Here is a 15419-nt window from a genome sequence, read left to right as displayed (position 1 = left end):
TGTGAGGGTCTCTGGCGGCAGACAGGAGGCCACTTTAGGAGATGCTATCTCGAGGACCCAAACACCCGACACACTCACTAACACACACACACACACACACACACCTTTATACAGACACTGACACATTTGCACCTATGCGCACACACATAAATGCTCTTGGGTGTACCTGGATGATTCAGCTTAAGTTTTAAGGGTTTGAGGCATTAATTGCATACTCAAACATAAGACCAGAACTTGAAAATAGTATGTTAGCCTCTTTTTCTTTCAGATTGAGTTTTTTAGAACGCTGGTATATATAACATTTGTAACTTATCTTGTAAGATTAGATATATATTTAAAAGTGTGTGTAATATATCTGTTTAACTTTAAAACATCATGTGACTCGTGAAACTCAAAACCATCATTTATTCTACAGTTAAAGGTGCCATCAATCAATACTATAATACAGAGACATGCATAACCCGCTGTAGTCATTGATACCCTTAAACCTGTACATATGGCATGTTTGTGTTGTGGCTTCTTTGATCAGGCCTTGGTTTTAATGGATTTTTCTCCTCCTTTTGGCCATGGGACCAGAGAGGGCAGGGATATAAAGTGGAGGGGTAGAAGGTCATTTGAACCTTGTGGTTTTGGAGCAAAGTGCAGGACGACAGAAGGTGTTCTCCCTGTATTGAGACATCACTCTCTCACAGAGACAGGAAGTCTGCTCTCCCCCCTCCCACTTACAAATATACACAGACTCTAGACCATTAACAGATCCCATGCGTTAATGGGCAGTATTGTAGCAATTGATGGAGTTAGGTATCCAATACTGAAATCACAGTGATTAGCTTGCCACCTCAGAACCAAATCAGAGTCCCTCCCTGGTTGAAAAAAATGGCTTGAGTGAAGTGGACAGCATCACTGTACTTTGGCACTTTGGCCCTAAAGGCCCCAAGTGTTTGGTTACTTTAGAACATTATATGCAGAAATATTAATGTGTTTATGAGATTGACAGGGGTGGTTGTAGAAGTTACTATTGGCCAGTGGTCAACCAGTATGACTTTTTCCATATAGTGCCATATTCAAAACCACATTTTGATTATGTGGTTACATTATTGATAAAAAGCATTCAACCCATTAATGCTTGAGATATTGAGACCTATATAAAGATTGAAGTATTAAGCGTTTTTCTATGTGTGAAATAGTTGCATGCTGTAAAAGAAGTACTATGTCACATTATCCAGCAAGCTGTAAAAAGCTTGCAAAGTTTTATTTTCTCTAAAAAGGGTATTGATTTTTTAATTTTCTTTAATTTTCCACATTTTAAAATCCATAATACATTACACAACATTCATTCTATTTAATTGAAATCCACATTTACAGTAATACAATTTTTCTTAATCCAGGCTAATAGGTTTAAGTATATAAAGTAACATTTTAGTATTAACTTTAGGTTAGTCTTTTTTCTTTTAAATTTATAAAAATTACATGAGTTGGTTGTTTTTCAACTTTGCATTGCTTTTGTAAAAGTTCTGTTTCATACGATTTGAAAGTGTTGTGTGAGAACTATCATTTCAGTGACAGAAAACATTAAAAACTTTTTATTGATAAGGCCTACTCATCCCAAGATCTGTGCAAGTTTTTAAAATACTGATGTTGTTTGAGAACCTGTATTGGGCGGTCTGGCTAAAAATAAAGCAACAGTTATATTTTTTTATATGTTATATTTTTTCTTGCATGTTTAATGTTAAAGTCAATTTGGATGTGTTGTTGATCTTTTAAGATTTTCTAGAATAAATTTTTGAAGTGACATCTGTTATTATTATTATATGACTAAATTGTTTTGCTAAATGCTGCATTCGAGAGTAGGCTAAAATGTAAACCGGAATCTGCAATGGTTTGTCCGTATAAAAGGAAATTATCCTACAGCATTTTAGCTTTTATTTGAACTAATTTTGCTGTTATCTAGGAGGCTGCTGTTAACTATCTTTGCTGTTATTTCATGTTTAAGAAAATTAAACAATTAACCTTAAGGTAGGCCTAGTCTCTTATCCTCCAGCAAATATAGCGTCTCTGAACTCTCCTTTTCGGAATAACAAGTATCTAGCTTTATAAAACTTTAAGAATTACTAGCCTTACTTATTTAATAACTTATAGTTATTATTGCGAGAGTGAGAGAATAGCAAGACCTCGTTTGCCACGTTTTCAACTAAGCAGCTGAAAGAATTAAATTAGGTCAAGAATCTGTGAATCCCAGAGCTGACGAGCAGGACCCAAATGACAACAGACACCTTTTAAAGTTTCATTCTTTCAGTGGAAAGAAACTGCACCTTGGCCTAACATGACCTCACTAGAAATAAGAATTTGTAACCGTTGCAAAGACAAAATTATAATATAGACCTAACATCACTGTTTACACCATTTACTCGCGTACACGCAAATTATTTAGAAAATTTAGGCCACAAATTAAAGATTTGGAAAATTAAAGAAAAAAAAAGTATTGCTATTGAGCTCTCACAACCACGTAAATTAGCTTAATCTCAGCTATTCATTTTAAAATGTATTAATGAACACTGAGTAAAGTTTATTCCAAGATTATGACTCGAAACTTTACGCAGGCTGATTCATCATAATATAAAACTGCATGTAACTGCACGTATTTGCACGAAAGTTTGACACTTAATACATGTCCGAGTAGTTTTATTTATTTATTTATTTTAATAACTGAGTTAGAGGATATAGGCTATCCTCAGGTGGAATAAGCCGCGCGCTGGGGTCTGTAACCCTGAGACTTATTCCGAGTATAATAGGCTTGGGCATCGGAATTTACTTTGTTTTCCGGTAAGATTTTGTTGGCTTGCCATAGATAATTCCTCAAGAACATGCGACTCTTAACACTGTTAATGAGACTCACGTGTTTAATAAACACCCGTGAGTCTAAACTAGTTTGCAATGATATTTATAACTGATTCAGTTGTCTATCAAAACACTATAACGTTCTTAAATGGATAAAACCCAACACAAAAAAGCCAGGACACAAAAGTTTTCTTTTGAAGCAAGTGTAAAACAGAATATTTAATGACACTCTGGTAGTATAGCCTACTTAATTGGCCAGGTTATGCTGAAAACGATAAAAAGGAATAAACATACAAACATGCGTTAAATGTAAAATAACCAATACATTCACTTAAATACGTTTTAATTTCATTTTGAAATTAGAGGGCCATTTAAAATACAAATGCATGCATCAATAATCGATCTTTGGCGGAGATATAATAATAATAATAATAATAATGTAAACAGTAAAACATTTGTGTTAAAATAACCTGCCATGTGAAGACAGGGTGATTGGCACTGCCATTTCTGCCAGTATGGCTGCTGACTCTGATGCACTCTAATCGGAGTATAATATGCTAGGTGTTATTATTTAGGCCTATATAAAATTTTGTACAGCATACAATAAATAAAATATGCTTTTGCATAGAAATACAAGCCAGCTTCTTTACTGACCGATAGCTGAACAATGTTCTCAGCAAAACACACAAAAAGGCCGATAATTGCTTATCAAATTTTGAGTTGGGCCGTGTTGTCGGTTTTTGTTATATGCGCTACTTTGTCCCCTGTGCGAGGGTCTTTTCTAAGTCATATATCTCCATCAAACAGGCTGAAATACTTGCTGGCGTTTGAGAAATAAAAGTAAGGCGCGCTACCTCCAGGATACACGACTGGTAGAGGCATTGGAAGCATGCACCTTCCGAGCAGATTATTCTCTTTAGTATATAGAGCTGGCAGCGGTACCGTCTTTCCAACATCACTGAAATCGCTAGTCGGTCCCTCCAGTTCAGTAGACAGTTGTCTTTTTAATTTATTCCGTCGATTCTGAAACCAGATTTTGACTTGAGTCTCGGTGAGCTGCAAAGAGTTCGCCAGGCACGCGCGCTCCGCGCTGCTCAGATAGCGTTTCATGTCAAACGTAGATTCCAGTTGGAAGATCTGTCTTTTTGAAAATATAGTGCGAGTTTTCTTTTTCGTCATTAGTTTATTCTTCTTGCCGTTGTTCTTTTGTTGCCCGTTATCGCAGCTGTCCGCGCTCTCGCTGCGCGTGTCGACGGTTTTGAGCGCGTCCGCCACAGTCCCATCTCCCTCTCCGTTGACTTTATCTGAAAGCCAGTCAGATGCTATTGATATTCGCTCAAAAATTACAGTACAACTAACAATACATAACTGCAGATTTGTGCCAAAGATAAAAGCAATATCTTACCAATGGTGTGCAATCTTGCATCTGACCCTTCTTTGCATTGACCCTCGCTCTCTCCGGGATGATGCAGACAGCCATCCCGACAGACTACAAGCGATGTTTTTGAATGACAGCTGTCAAAGTTTCTGCTGCTCGACTTGGAGTTGAGGATATTGTCAATGGTGAACTTCAAAGAAGCCGGTCGACATAACGCGTCCTCCTTGCTCATATTCTCCATTAGATGCGTGTCTCCTTTTTGCCGTTTCATAAACTAACGTCTCGATTCTCCGCGCACCATCGCTCCACGACGTGCAGTGTTGCTGCGCTCGCCTAGACTGTTAGTCCACTGACCGGAAGAATACGATTCTCCATCGTTTATTGGTCACGAGAATCAGACAGCGCGGCGGCCAATGGCAGAGGAGGGTGGGAGCTAGAGCTCAGACCTATCCAGACATCTGGCACACATACTTCGATATGTGAACAGCACTGCTTACTATTTTTAATGAGAGCTCTTAAGAAAAGGAAAGAGATTTAAGCTTTTAGTAAAAGGCGTATTTTGCCTCTTTGGCCTTCTCCAGCTCCTTTGAGCTTGCGCGGTGTCAATTCGAGAACAAAGGGAAGTCAATGTAGCTTAGGCTATGACTTTTTTTTCTTTCAGATGAACTTAAGTTCCCAATTAAGTTAATTATAGCAACTTTGTCATTAAAATTATGATTTTGCTTCTTGCATGTGTGCGAGATAATTTCGAGTGTCGAAAGAATACCCTACTCTGGTTATTTAGCTACTAAAGTTTCGCTGTCTTTTGCATTTAGTATTTCAAAAAATGTTTTTATTTTGTGGCGGTGTTTGTGGCAGAAACAGCCTGTAGCTATTATTATTTTGAACTGTCTTCGCCGTGCAATGACTAGCCTATAAAAAACGAACTACGACCTTTACTTTTTCCATTAGTGATTTTCAAGTTAAGTCGTTATTTCTGGGGAATTTAATAATTTAGCTAATTATTGAACACAGAAAGCATTCATGGACGATAATGTTGTAATAAATATTATTTTACTGAACATTTAGTTCGTCACCACAATTAAGATTTCATTGTCTTTTAAGCATATTCTCATCCAGGAATTGCAAATGTACCCTGAAATACATCTGAAATTATTATAAACTATAATGATATGATTTTGTATGCCTTAATGTAATAAAATAATGTCCTAAAATGGTTAAATCATATTTTAATATAATTATTCTTGCTGTTGTTAAATAGGCAAGTAAATAGCCTATGCCTGGTATAGTTGCCGGCCTAGACAAGCATGAACCTGTATATGTAGCCTATTTGATATTTAAGATTTATTCGTTTAAATTGTTATTTTGTGTTAATTGTACATATCCAATTCAACAGAGTGTTTGAATTCAGTACCGTGTTTTCTGTTGTGTTCTGTGTGCTGATAAGAAGGCCTTTTTAAACCACATCTTTTTGTTTGTGAATAATAGTGCTGCACTGATTTACTGTGAAAATGGAACATTTTAAATCTAGTGTTTGATTTACACGTTATTTAGAAAATGGTCAAAGTAATCGAGATAATCTTGACTCCTGTGGAAATATTTGAGCTTGAGTCTTCATGAATTAAGCCTTTGATTTTCCGCTGTCCCGTATAAAGTCTTGACGTCTTCTAAGCATAGGCTATACTATAGCATATAAGTAGAACCCATGTACAGGAAAACCATACTTGCTTAAAAGTGATTTGTTTATTTAAATTTATAATGTGAAAAAGTGACAATTTACAAATTGGTGGTTCTGAATATAAAATATATTTGCACAAAGAAAGTGTTGCCCTTATATTTACATACAGGTGAGGGCCCCCATGCACAGAATATGCTACTATATATTATAGACAGGCAACAGTGACAATTAACACAAACTTGTAATTTCTCTTATTGGATCTTGTGATGGGTGTTTTCTTTTCTTTGGACGCAGAAGACAGTACTGCAGTTTCCAGCAGGATATGTAGGCTATATCAGTTATTGCACCTTCATTATAACTGTCATTGGACCACTTGTCAGCGTGAGACAATCAGACAAGACCTGTCATTAAATTCACTGAATGAGCAAAAGATGATAAAGGATAGTTCACTGAATTTGAGAAGCCCATGACTGGTGGCGAGACTTGAGACACGTTAAAACTGAGAGTCGACATGGGTGTCGTTTTATCATGGTACAAGATGGGCACCCGTACAATCCGTTGGGAGCTGTGGTTAAAATGAACAGCCTCTAAATCCGCGGCCAGTTGTCTTTTCCATTTGTTTCGGCGGTTCTGGAACCAGATTTTCACCTGGGTTTCGGTCAGGTGCAGGGAGGCCGCGAGGCCGGCGCGCTCAGAGCTGCTGAGGTATCTCTTCATGTCGAAAGTGGATTCTAGCTGGAAGACTTGGCTTCTACTGAACACAGTTCGGGTCTTTTTCTTCCGGGCCGAGCCTGGCTCCGAAGTGTCGGGACCAGAGCGCTCGTCGAAAAGCTGTCGCGCGTCCTCACCCTCATCACCCACACACTCGCTCGTTTTTCGCTCCACTGCTCCATCAAGAAGCTCAGAGGCCACGGGGCTGTTCCTGTCGCTGCGGCAGTGTTCACTGGAATGGCGGGTTTCTTCTTTTGGACCTGATAAAGTTAGGATTAAACGAATGAGTAAGTGTTTGAGAAATGCCTGTTTATTATAACTGATCAGACGGATGTTTGCCAAAGTAATATAAAAAATCTGCTCTAAATCTGGCACGTTCCCATATAGGCATGCATCATATTGTGTGTCTTCGCAGCCAACTCTCTCCCTGTGGCTTTCACAGCTTTACAGAGAATCAGACAAACCAATTCCACTCTTAAGCCTTTAACGAGTTTGAGAAGTCTTTTATTGCGACTCGGCTGCTCTGCACTTTCCAGTTGCTTTTGCTGGTTTTACTTAATGGGGCTTAAAACTAATGTGAACCTGCCAGTAGCATAATTGAAGCTGTATACACCAACACGGAAAATAATTATTCAGTGGGGAACTAATGCGCAAGTCAGCGTATTCCATCAAGAAGAAGCACAATCCATTGGAGCTTGTGTTCTCATTTAAATTAAATAGGCTATATAGGCCTAGATATCAGTTCAGACTAAGAAATCTCTATATTATTTTAATTTACAATTTTTAACATAATTATGAGTTTTATAGCCTACGTGTATCTCGCAACTTACTCTCTGAGGTTTCCAGTTCATACCACTCCAGAGGTGACTGTGTGCTCCGACACATGTCTGTCTTGAAGCCTGTGCTGGATGCTTGACTCCACATTTCTTTGCGATGCTCTTTAGTGCCGCCCTTAAGAACCATCTCTCGCTCCATGCCATCGCTATCCTTTAAAGGACGGACGGACTTTTCTGTCCTACAGGAGCCAAGTAAATTCTCGATAAAAAACGACGAGCCCCTGGATGTGGTGGAAGTATGCTGTTGTTGGCTTTTGTCATGCATTTCTAATACAAATTAGGCTATAGCCTACCAGTCACAGCAATAGCCGGTTGATTCGGGAATACTTCTAAGCAAAAAGTAACGAAACCTTCCTCTCCGGATAGCCCAGCTCAACCATCGCTTCAGCAGGACGAAATCCTTCGCGCGTCCACGGCTCAGTCCAGAGAGAAGCGGGGCTGTAGTAAAAACAAATCCAAGTCAAGTAAAATGCTTAACTAGCGGAGGGCATTCTGCTATTGGACGAGCACAATAGCAAATGGGATTACTCGTGAAAGGGTAATACCGTCTCCAATTCGACTTCGCTTTTGATCGTGCCTCAGGGTCGGTGGAACCCCTGTCACCGAGGGCTTTATTTGGGTCAATTAGGGAGCAAATCAAAATACAGACAGTGGTTCAGCGCATCGCGTCAGCCGGGGATCTAGTAGAATCGGATGCTGCTCCGTCTATTGGTCGGATCGGTCGCTACATCACAACGACGTTACAGCAAACGCCACTGTTTGGCAATGAGACAGCCTTCTTCGGGACATCCCAGGATATGTTGTGTTTGCTTAATGCATTTAAACATGTCTCATAATATGTTTAAACAACAGTTAAAACATTGGGGATTTTTTTGGAGCTCATCTGTAAAACACTGAGCTTTATTAGATTTATTTACTGACCCATGAATTTCATTTGAAAATATTTTTTTCGAGCCTTAACAGTAGGCTAAATTGCTAAATAAAAATATGTTCCTGGCCCTGACAGGACACTAATTGGATAAATACATTGATGCATTTGGTTTTGTTTAAATCGGTGATTTGAGAGTATATGGCATTTTCAAACATCTGTAATCATAAAAAATAGAAAAAACAACATTTTAAAATAATTCAGATTTTTTGAGGGGGGACTTGATTATTAGCTATAAATATATTTTAGGACCCCAAGCTGGCACGAAACAGTAATATCGAGGTTTTTGGCCTGTTAAGCGCTGAAAGCATGAAAACATTATGTAAAGTCTAATGCTTTTTTTTATTATTGTTGTAAATGGATAGTTGCTACCTGATTCTTACAAACGAGCCTATTTCATTTGGTGTAACGTGATATTTGTCTTGCTTCAGTTATATTAAATAATAGGCTGTATTTATCTTAAACTTGGTTTTAAAAACCATGTGATCTTATCACATGACAGATATTTTTTAAAATTATTTGACTAAACATTTTACATAATCGGTTGTGAATATCAAAATTTTAAATGATGAAATTATGAAAAAAATAATCCATTTTATTTTGGATTTTAATTTTTCTTTTTATTTGTTCTATTTTATCTAAAATATCTGTGATTTCACGTCTGTGATGAGTGATCGTTACCGTTTCTGGAGAGCAAATACGTAAATAAATAACGTTCTGGCTTAAAACCCTAACATAAATTTATTTAAGTAGCCTAATTATTTATTGGGTATATACACACCCTAATCATCTTCTGTACTTTTTTAATAGAGAGAAATTGAGAACTGTAAATCCTGTCATTTGAAATGCGTTAACACTAAGGAGAAGTATAAAACACACACACAATTATATATGTAGCCTACATTTAAATAGCCTATATATTTTTTAAATTTCAGTATTTTGAAAGTGAGCGTATATGGACGATTTCTTGATGTCCATGACGTTTTCTTTTTTTTTTTACTTATTCTGCGACCTGTTAAATTAATTTTATATTAACTATTTGACATTATTATTGGGATAGGCTTCGTATAGTTTCATATTTATTTCAGGAGTCTTTTTTTTGTCTTTGTCTTTGTTTTGTTTTTCTTAAAGACAGTGCATACAGGAAGGTGAAAGGTAGTAGTAGGCCTAGTAGTAATAATAATAATAATAATAATAATAATACAAAAGACACTAAGCCCAAAAATAGGATAAAGGTGCCAGCTCATTGCCTATTATGTTAGTTATAGTTTTAACTACAGTTTAGTTATAAATTACGTATAGTTTATTTCGCCTGATGACGAAAAAAAGTATGAAAAAAATTGTGTACACATGCATTTTAAGATCTTCGTTTACATTTCGTTTTCACTCATTTATGAACAGATTTTCGCATTTGCTTTTAAAAGTGCTGGTTTTTATTTTCCTAAAATGGCCAAATTTAGAAGAATCTAACGTTATATAGGCTACACTAGTTATAAACATTTTTGTCAACGGATTGGCGTGTCCCTGCCTCTCTTCTCTTTTACAAACGATAACATAAATAAAAGTAGCTAGTTGTTGTATTCGTAAACAGTTTGTAGTCGTTGTGAAATATTAGTTTCGGCAAAAAGTCGAGTAAATAATAGTCTTTTTAGTTTTTAAATTATGTACTTTTGTATATATATTTTTCTTAATTATAATAATAATAATAATTATTATTATTATTATTTAAAAAAAAACATACAACCTGTTAAGCAACTACCTTGAAGAAGATTAAATTTAGTCTAAGAGAATGACCTAAGTCTTGTATACACTGTGCTTGGAATGATATCCTACAACAGGCAACAACAGCAAAGGCAATATAAAAGACACTTACTGTAATGAAATGGGCTACAAAATCCACAGTGTGATACTTAATTGTAAAATAATGTCTAATGTGTACTTTGTGGACAGTGATCCCTGTTTGCCTTTTAAACCATGGACAAAAAACTAACCGCCTCACTGAGGTTTTGATGTATTGACTGTGGTTGACTTTTTAGGTCTCTTCTTTCCCTTCTTTTTGCTTCTTTTTAGCTTGTGAGTGAGAGGCAGAGATTATTTAGCTCATATTACTGTGTGTACTTCGGCACTCTCTCTGATATGGCACCAAGTCCGACCCCCTGTATGTGAGGGCAGACAGCCCCTGGCCTCATGGGCATGTAACCCCACTGATCCTTATCCAGACTGGCATGGCCTTTTCACACTGGTGACCAGTATTGAGACCTTTAATGCTCTCCTCTCCCTCTCTTTTTTTCTCTCTTTTACGTTTTCTCTCTTAATACACATCATCTTTCTTCCATTTGCCCTCGTTGTCATTGTAATCAAAGAAAAGGTATGGTTTTTCACTGTGCCTTCATCTCAGCCTCTGTTTGTTAAGCTTCTTGTGTATTTTCCTCTGGGCATGTTGTGATGGTTCAGTCTAAGCTCTCTTCAGGGCCGTACAGTACTTTATGAATCGAGAGTATCAAAAGGCTAAAAGACAGATTAGCATATGACCCACTTCATGTTGATTCTCTGTCCAACCTGTCACTCAGTTGCATCTTGAAACAGAAACTAAAGGTGATTTAGCGCTATATTATCTTTAGTCTCCTCTAGTAATCCAGTCTGGATATCATTATAACTATAATGCTTCCACAGCTGGGTCATTTCTAAGATTCGTTTACACGCATGCAGATATGCCACAATTAACACATTCATAATGATTAATATGATTAGTATTCCCATGTCCTCAATCATGTTTCAATTTATTTTTTATATGTAAAACCATTAAATTAGTTGATGTATCTTAAACTCCAGTTTGCCCTGTTATATTGGCATTTGGTCTAAATCATGTGATTTGCTAGAAGTGGCATTATTTCTCTGGAGGGAAAGCAACTCCAAGAACAAAGTAAATATAATAATAATTCTCTCTTTTTCTTTTTTTTAGGAGACTTATCTAATAATGTAAAGCTTGTCCACCCTTATTATCTCCGATATGAAAATGCTTGTTTATTTTTCTAAATAGATTTTACATATCTATTAAAATTCTTTCTGAATGTGAATCTTTTGCTATATCATGTTGTTCTTTCATTTACTTAAAACATCCTCCACTGTACATCGAACTGTAAAATGTCATGTAACAGGGTGGACATATTTTCTAAAATGTGAAATTTGAAATTATATTTCCTCTGACAACACTAAATATATATATATATATATATATTTTTTTTTTTTTTCCCCAACAAATCTGCTAACTCCAGATCCATCAACTGTAGGAATGACCTGGCCTCTTCTTTCTGCTCTGTCCACTAATGCAAGCATCAGTCTTGTAACAATGCTGCATTTCCACAGGTCAATCTGAAAACTCTAGTATGTTTTACATCTTTAGGTCTTGTCTTTGAAGGGGTGGCATACAGGGACACTACAAACCCCATCTGTTGGTGGGGTTACAGTAATGCAGGTAAAATATGTGCAATTTTGGTGTATCTCACTCCTTTTCCTGGACATTGTCATGGGTGCATTTAGCAGAAGAGCATATTCACATATGAATATGTTCTTTATGGAAAGTCTGCATTTCAGACATTCCTCGTAAGCAGAATATCAAAGAGAGGACAAGTATGCTAAAAGAATGCAGAACCATCCAGGCATTTAAGTTACTCTGCTTACTAGTGCGTAACACACCCTAGGCTGTTGAGGCTGTTGAGTATCTTAGTTTGGCATGAGGTGTGTGTGGGGGTTCACCAGCAATAAATAATAAAACCTCTGTGATAAAAGATGTACTGGTGCCTGTTGGTAGCATTAACAGTTTTTAGTGTTCCAGCACAGACATTGAGAAGAATAAGGCAGTCTTCAACTGAAAAAAATATTCTGTCTTTGTTTTACACACACCTTGAGTGTTTTTAACAATCATCAGAGAAAAATGCTGCCAAATCCACCTCAAAGCTACATTGTCTTTTACCATTTAACATTCAGTGTCAGATTTATGACTGTTCACAATATGAAAACTATAGTAAACTAATTTAAAACATATTAGAATAAACTTTGTTCATTTTGGTTTCTTATTTTGGAAAACTTGTTTTATGCCAGTTTATTATTTTTAAGTTTATTATGTTTTAATTTGAATTATTAAATGTTGTGGGACATTTAACATCCTGAAGCTTGTCATCAAATTATTTGCAATTTAAAAAGACATACAGACCTTACATAGTCATGCAGTACTGTAGTGGTTCTCTCTATGATACATTTTATATGATTTATTTTATAAAAATATCTATTATTTTAAATAATATAATTTTATGATACAACAATTTTATAAATAATGTTTATAAACAATGTTTTTCTGCATATTCCTGCTTATTGTTTGTACTACATGACTTTGAACATACCACATGGCAAGTTTTTTATTTTTTATTTTTTTAAATGTGTCCATAAGCAGTGACACATTTTAGTTAAACTTTTTTCTAAGATATAATATTCTTATTTTCTCCATGAAAGCTAAAGTGAAGCTAAAGTTTGCTAAAACATTTTTTTCTAAGAAATAATAATAAACGATTAAACCATACTCCTTAAGATATATTACTCCTTGTTTTCCTAATCAGGATATCAATGTACAGTATCGCTAGTTTGACTATTATGCCCCCTAAAAAAATATCAAATTAAATTTAGAAATTAGAAACATGTTTATCATAGAGAACGTTTATTTAAAATCGTTGTATATATGAAATGAACCTATATATGTTATATAAAATAAAAAATAAACATCATGTCACTGACCCTTGTAACAAACAAAAAAATGAATAGAAACAAAAAGTGCAGCAATGGCTTTCTATAACTTCTCTTTTGTAGAATGAATGTTAAACCTAAGAAATCTTGAAGCCATAACAGACAAGTGATTCTGCATGGGAGGGACTCTCTTCTATAAACTTGAAAATCAATTGCATTGTTTTTACAAAGATGAAAATATTAGTTTTCATATAAGCCAAGTTCAGGACAGCTTCTGTGTTGTTGCAGCAGTTTTGGTCTGTATGCTCGGCTGAACCGATGGATGGCATGCATGATGTTTGTGTACAGATTTAAGATCAGTCAGTCTGATTGTTAAGGACTGTTTACTGTTTTCTATAAAAGACAGTAGCCGGGTTTAGGCTCACCCTGCTATGCTTCTGTTGCGGGGACCCTTTATTTGACCCATTAAACTCCACATTGACATCAGACACATTTAAGGTCCAGGCATCTGCTGTCGCTCTTTAGTGGTGCGGTCAGCCCGAACGCCCTCGTGGTCTTTGCGGTCTGAACCTGGATTGAGTCGTCACCGTGAAATTGGACTTGATATATGGGCGGAGGCACAGCTGAAGTTTTGTGCTGACTTGCCTCTGTGGTTAATACAGCATCAGTTTGCAATTGTCTGAAACAAAGGCTTAATGAAGAACCTGGTCAAAAAGCAGCATACATCAAAATCATATTTCAGAATTTGTATTAAAGAGAATGTATAACACAATTTGATCACATGCATGACGTTTAGCCTGCATAACTGCAGTAATTTATTAATCTGTGATTTTATTTTATTTATTTTTTGATAGTATAAGAAAGTATTTATATAATCGTCCGTATAGCATGTTTATTCATGTTCATCATGTATTGAGGTCATGTATTAAGATTTATGTGTGCAAGGCATGTTACTCATGGTAAGTCATTGTTCTGTATCTGAATATATCTAAAACGGTAAGATTTGTTCATTCTTCTCAGTTGAGTCATTTTTAAATGTATGTTCGTGTGCAAGCTAATTTTAATGCAATATGGAGACATAATAAGCATTGTACAAACACAAATTATCACTAATTAGTTACTGATTTTTATAGTGATTTCTATTTTCTGTTGATTTTGTGTATTTGTTCAATTGAACAAACTGTTTGTACAAGTTTACTACACCTTCTGCTACGTAATTATTTTATAGAAGAGTAAAATAGTAGCATAGCAACATAGCCAGTGCATGATTTTCATTATTATTTCAGCTTGGCCTAAAATGTCAGTTATCTTCTTTATCAGCTGGAGGTTTTTAATGAAGAATGTCTGTTTGTTTAACCTCTTCATGCTACGTTGCCCCCTGTCAACCCCAGCTCGTCATGCTGCCACAAAGAGGTGAAAATGTAAGGTTTTTAAATGCAGTTCAAATCAAACTAAAAATTCCACAGCTTAAAGTCTCAGAAAGAGTATAAAAAGTAAAAAATGTAAATGCATAAAAGATATATATATATATATATATATATATATATATATATATATATATATATATATATATATATATATATATAATATATATATATATATATATATATATATATATATATATATATATACATATATAAATATAATTTTTTTTATTTTTATACTGCCCTTTCTGAGGTAAATATGATTTGTGTAGCAGCAGTTACTTTATTGTTTAAAGTATAACGTTTTTTATAAAATAAATATAAAGAATTTATAGTTTAGTTTTGAAATTTTGTATAACATCAGTGTGAGCTCGGCTATATTTACATTTTATTTCAGAAAAATGCTGCATGTTGACTAGTGTTGGCAATAAGAAATGTAAGTGAATGCAAAAAAAAGTATGGGTACATGCGATTTTTGCAGTATTACAACTGAAATAATATGCTTATGTACAATTAGATCGTTTTAAAGGATTTGCTAGTTAATGCCATTTTGCATCACACTTTGCAATAAGAACAAAATTTAGTAAAAAAGAGAGAAAAAAACATAATGTTTAATACTTGGTTTTCTGAGTTTTTCATTGAGAATTTATCAAAACCTAGCATTGCTGTGTGTGTGTTCAGCAAAAGTCTTTTTTTTTCACATATGAAGCAGATCCACACGTGAACACGAATACTCAAAACCTAAGAAATATATAGGCTATATATATATATATATGTGTGTGTATATATATATATGTGTGTGTGTGTGTGTGTGTGCATGTGTGTGTGTGTGTGTGTATATATGTGCGTGTGTGTGTGTGTGTGTGCATGTGTGTGTGTGTGTGTGTGT

General features: G+C 35.4%; 2 protein-coding genes across 2 annotated transcripts; both read right to left on the bottom strand.

The window, feature by feature from the left end:
• Nucleotides 1-1453: 1453 nt before the first annotated feature.
• LOC306873820 (homeobox protein HMX3-like) lies at nt 1454-4567 on the bottom strand. Its single transcript, XM_079423313.1, has 2 exons — nt 4244-4567; nt 1454-4142 (listed from the first exon to the last, which is right to left on the bottom strand). The coding sequence occupies exons 1-2, from the start codon at nt 4485-4487 to the stop codon at nt 3625-3627; spliced, it is 762 nt and encodes a 253-aa protein (XP_079279439.1). The 5' UTR covers nt 4488-4567; the 3' UTR covers nt 1454-3624.
• A 1375-nt stretch (nt 4568-5942) lies between these two features.
• Nucleotides 5943-8021, bottom strand: LOC306873842 (homeobox protein HMX3-like). Its single transcript, XM_079423342.1, has 2 exons — nt 7436-8021; nt 5943-6865 (listed from the first exon to the last, which is right to left on the bottom strand). The coding sequence occupies exons 1-2, from the start codon at nt 7704-7706 to the stop codon at nt 6285-6287; spliced, it is 852 nt and encodes a 283-aa protein (XP_079279468.1). The 5' UTR covers nt 7707-8021; the 3' UTR covers nt 5943-6284.
• Nucleotides 8022-15419: the final 7398 nt, after the last annotated feature.

This window comes from Barbus barbus, assembly GCF_936440315.1.
Source record: "Barbus barbus genome assembly, chromosome: 8".
NCBI lineage: Eukaryota > Metazoa > Chordata > Actinopteri > Cypriniformes > Cyprinidae > Barbus > Barbus barbus.
This window is presented reverse-complemented; position numbering and strand designations above follow the sequence as displayed.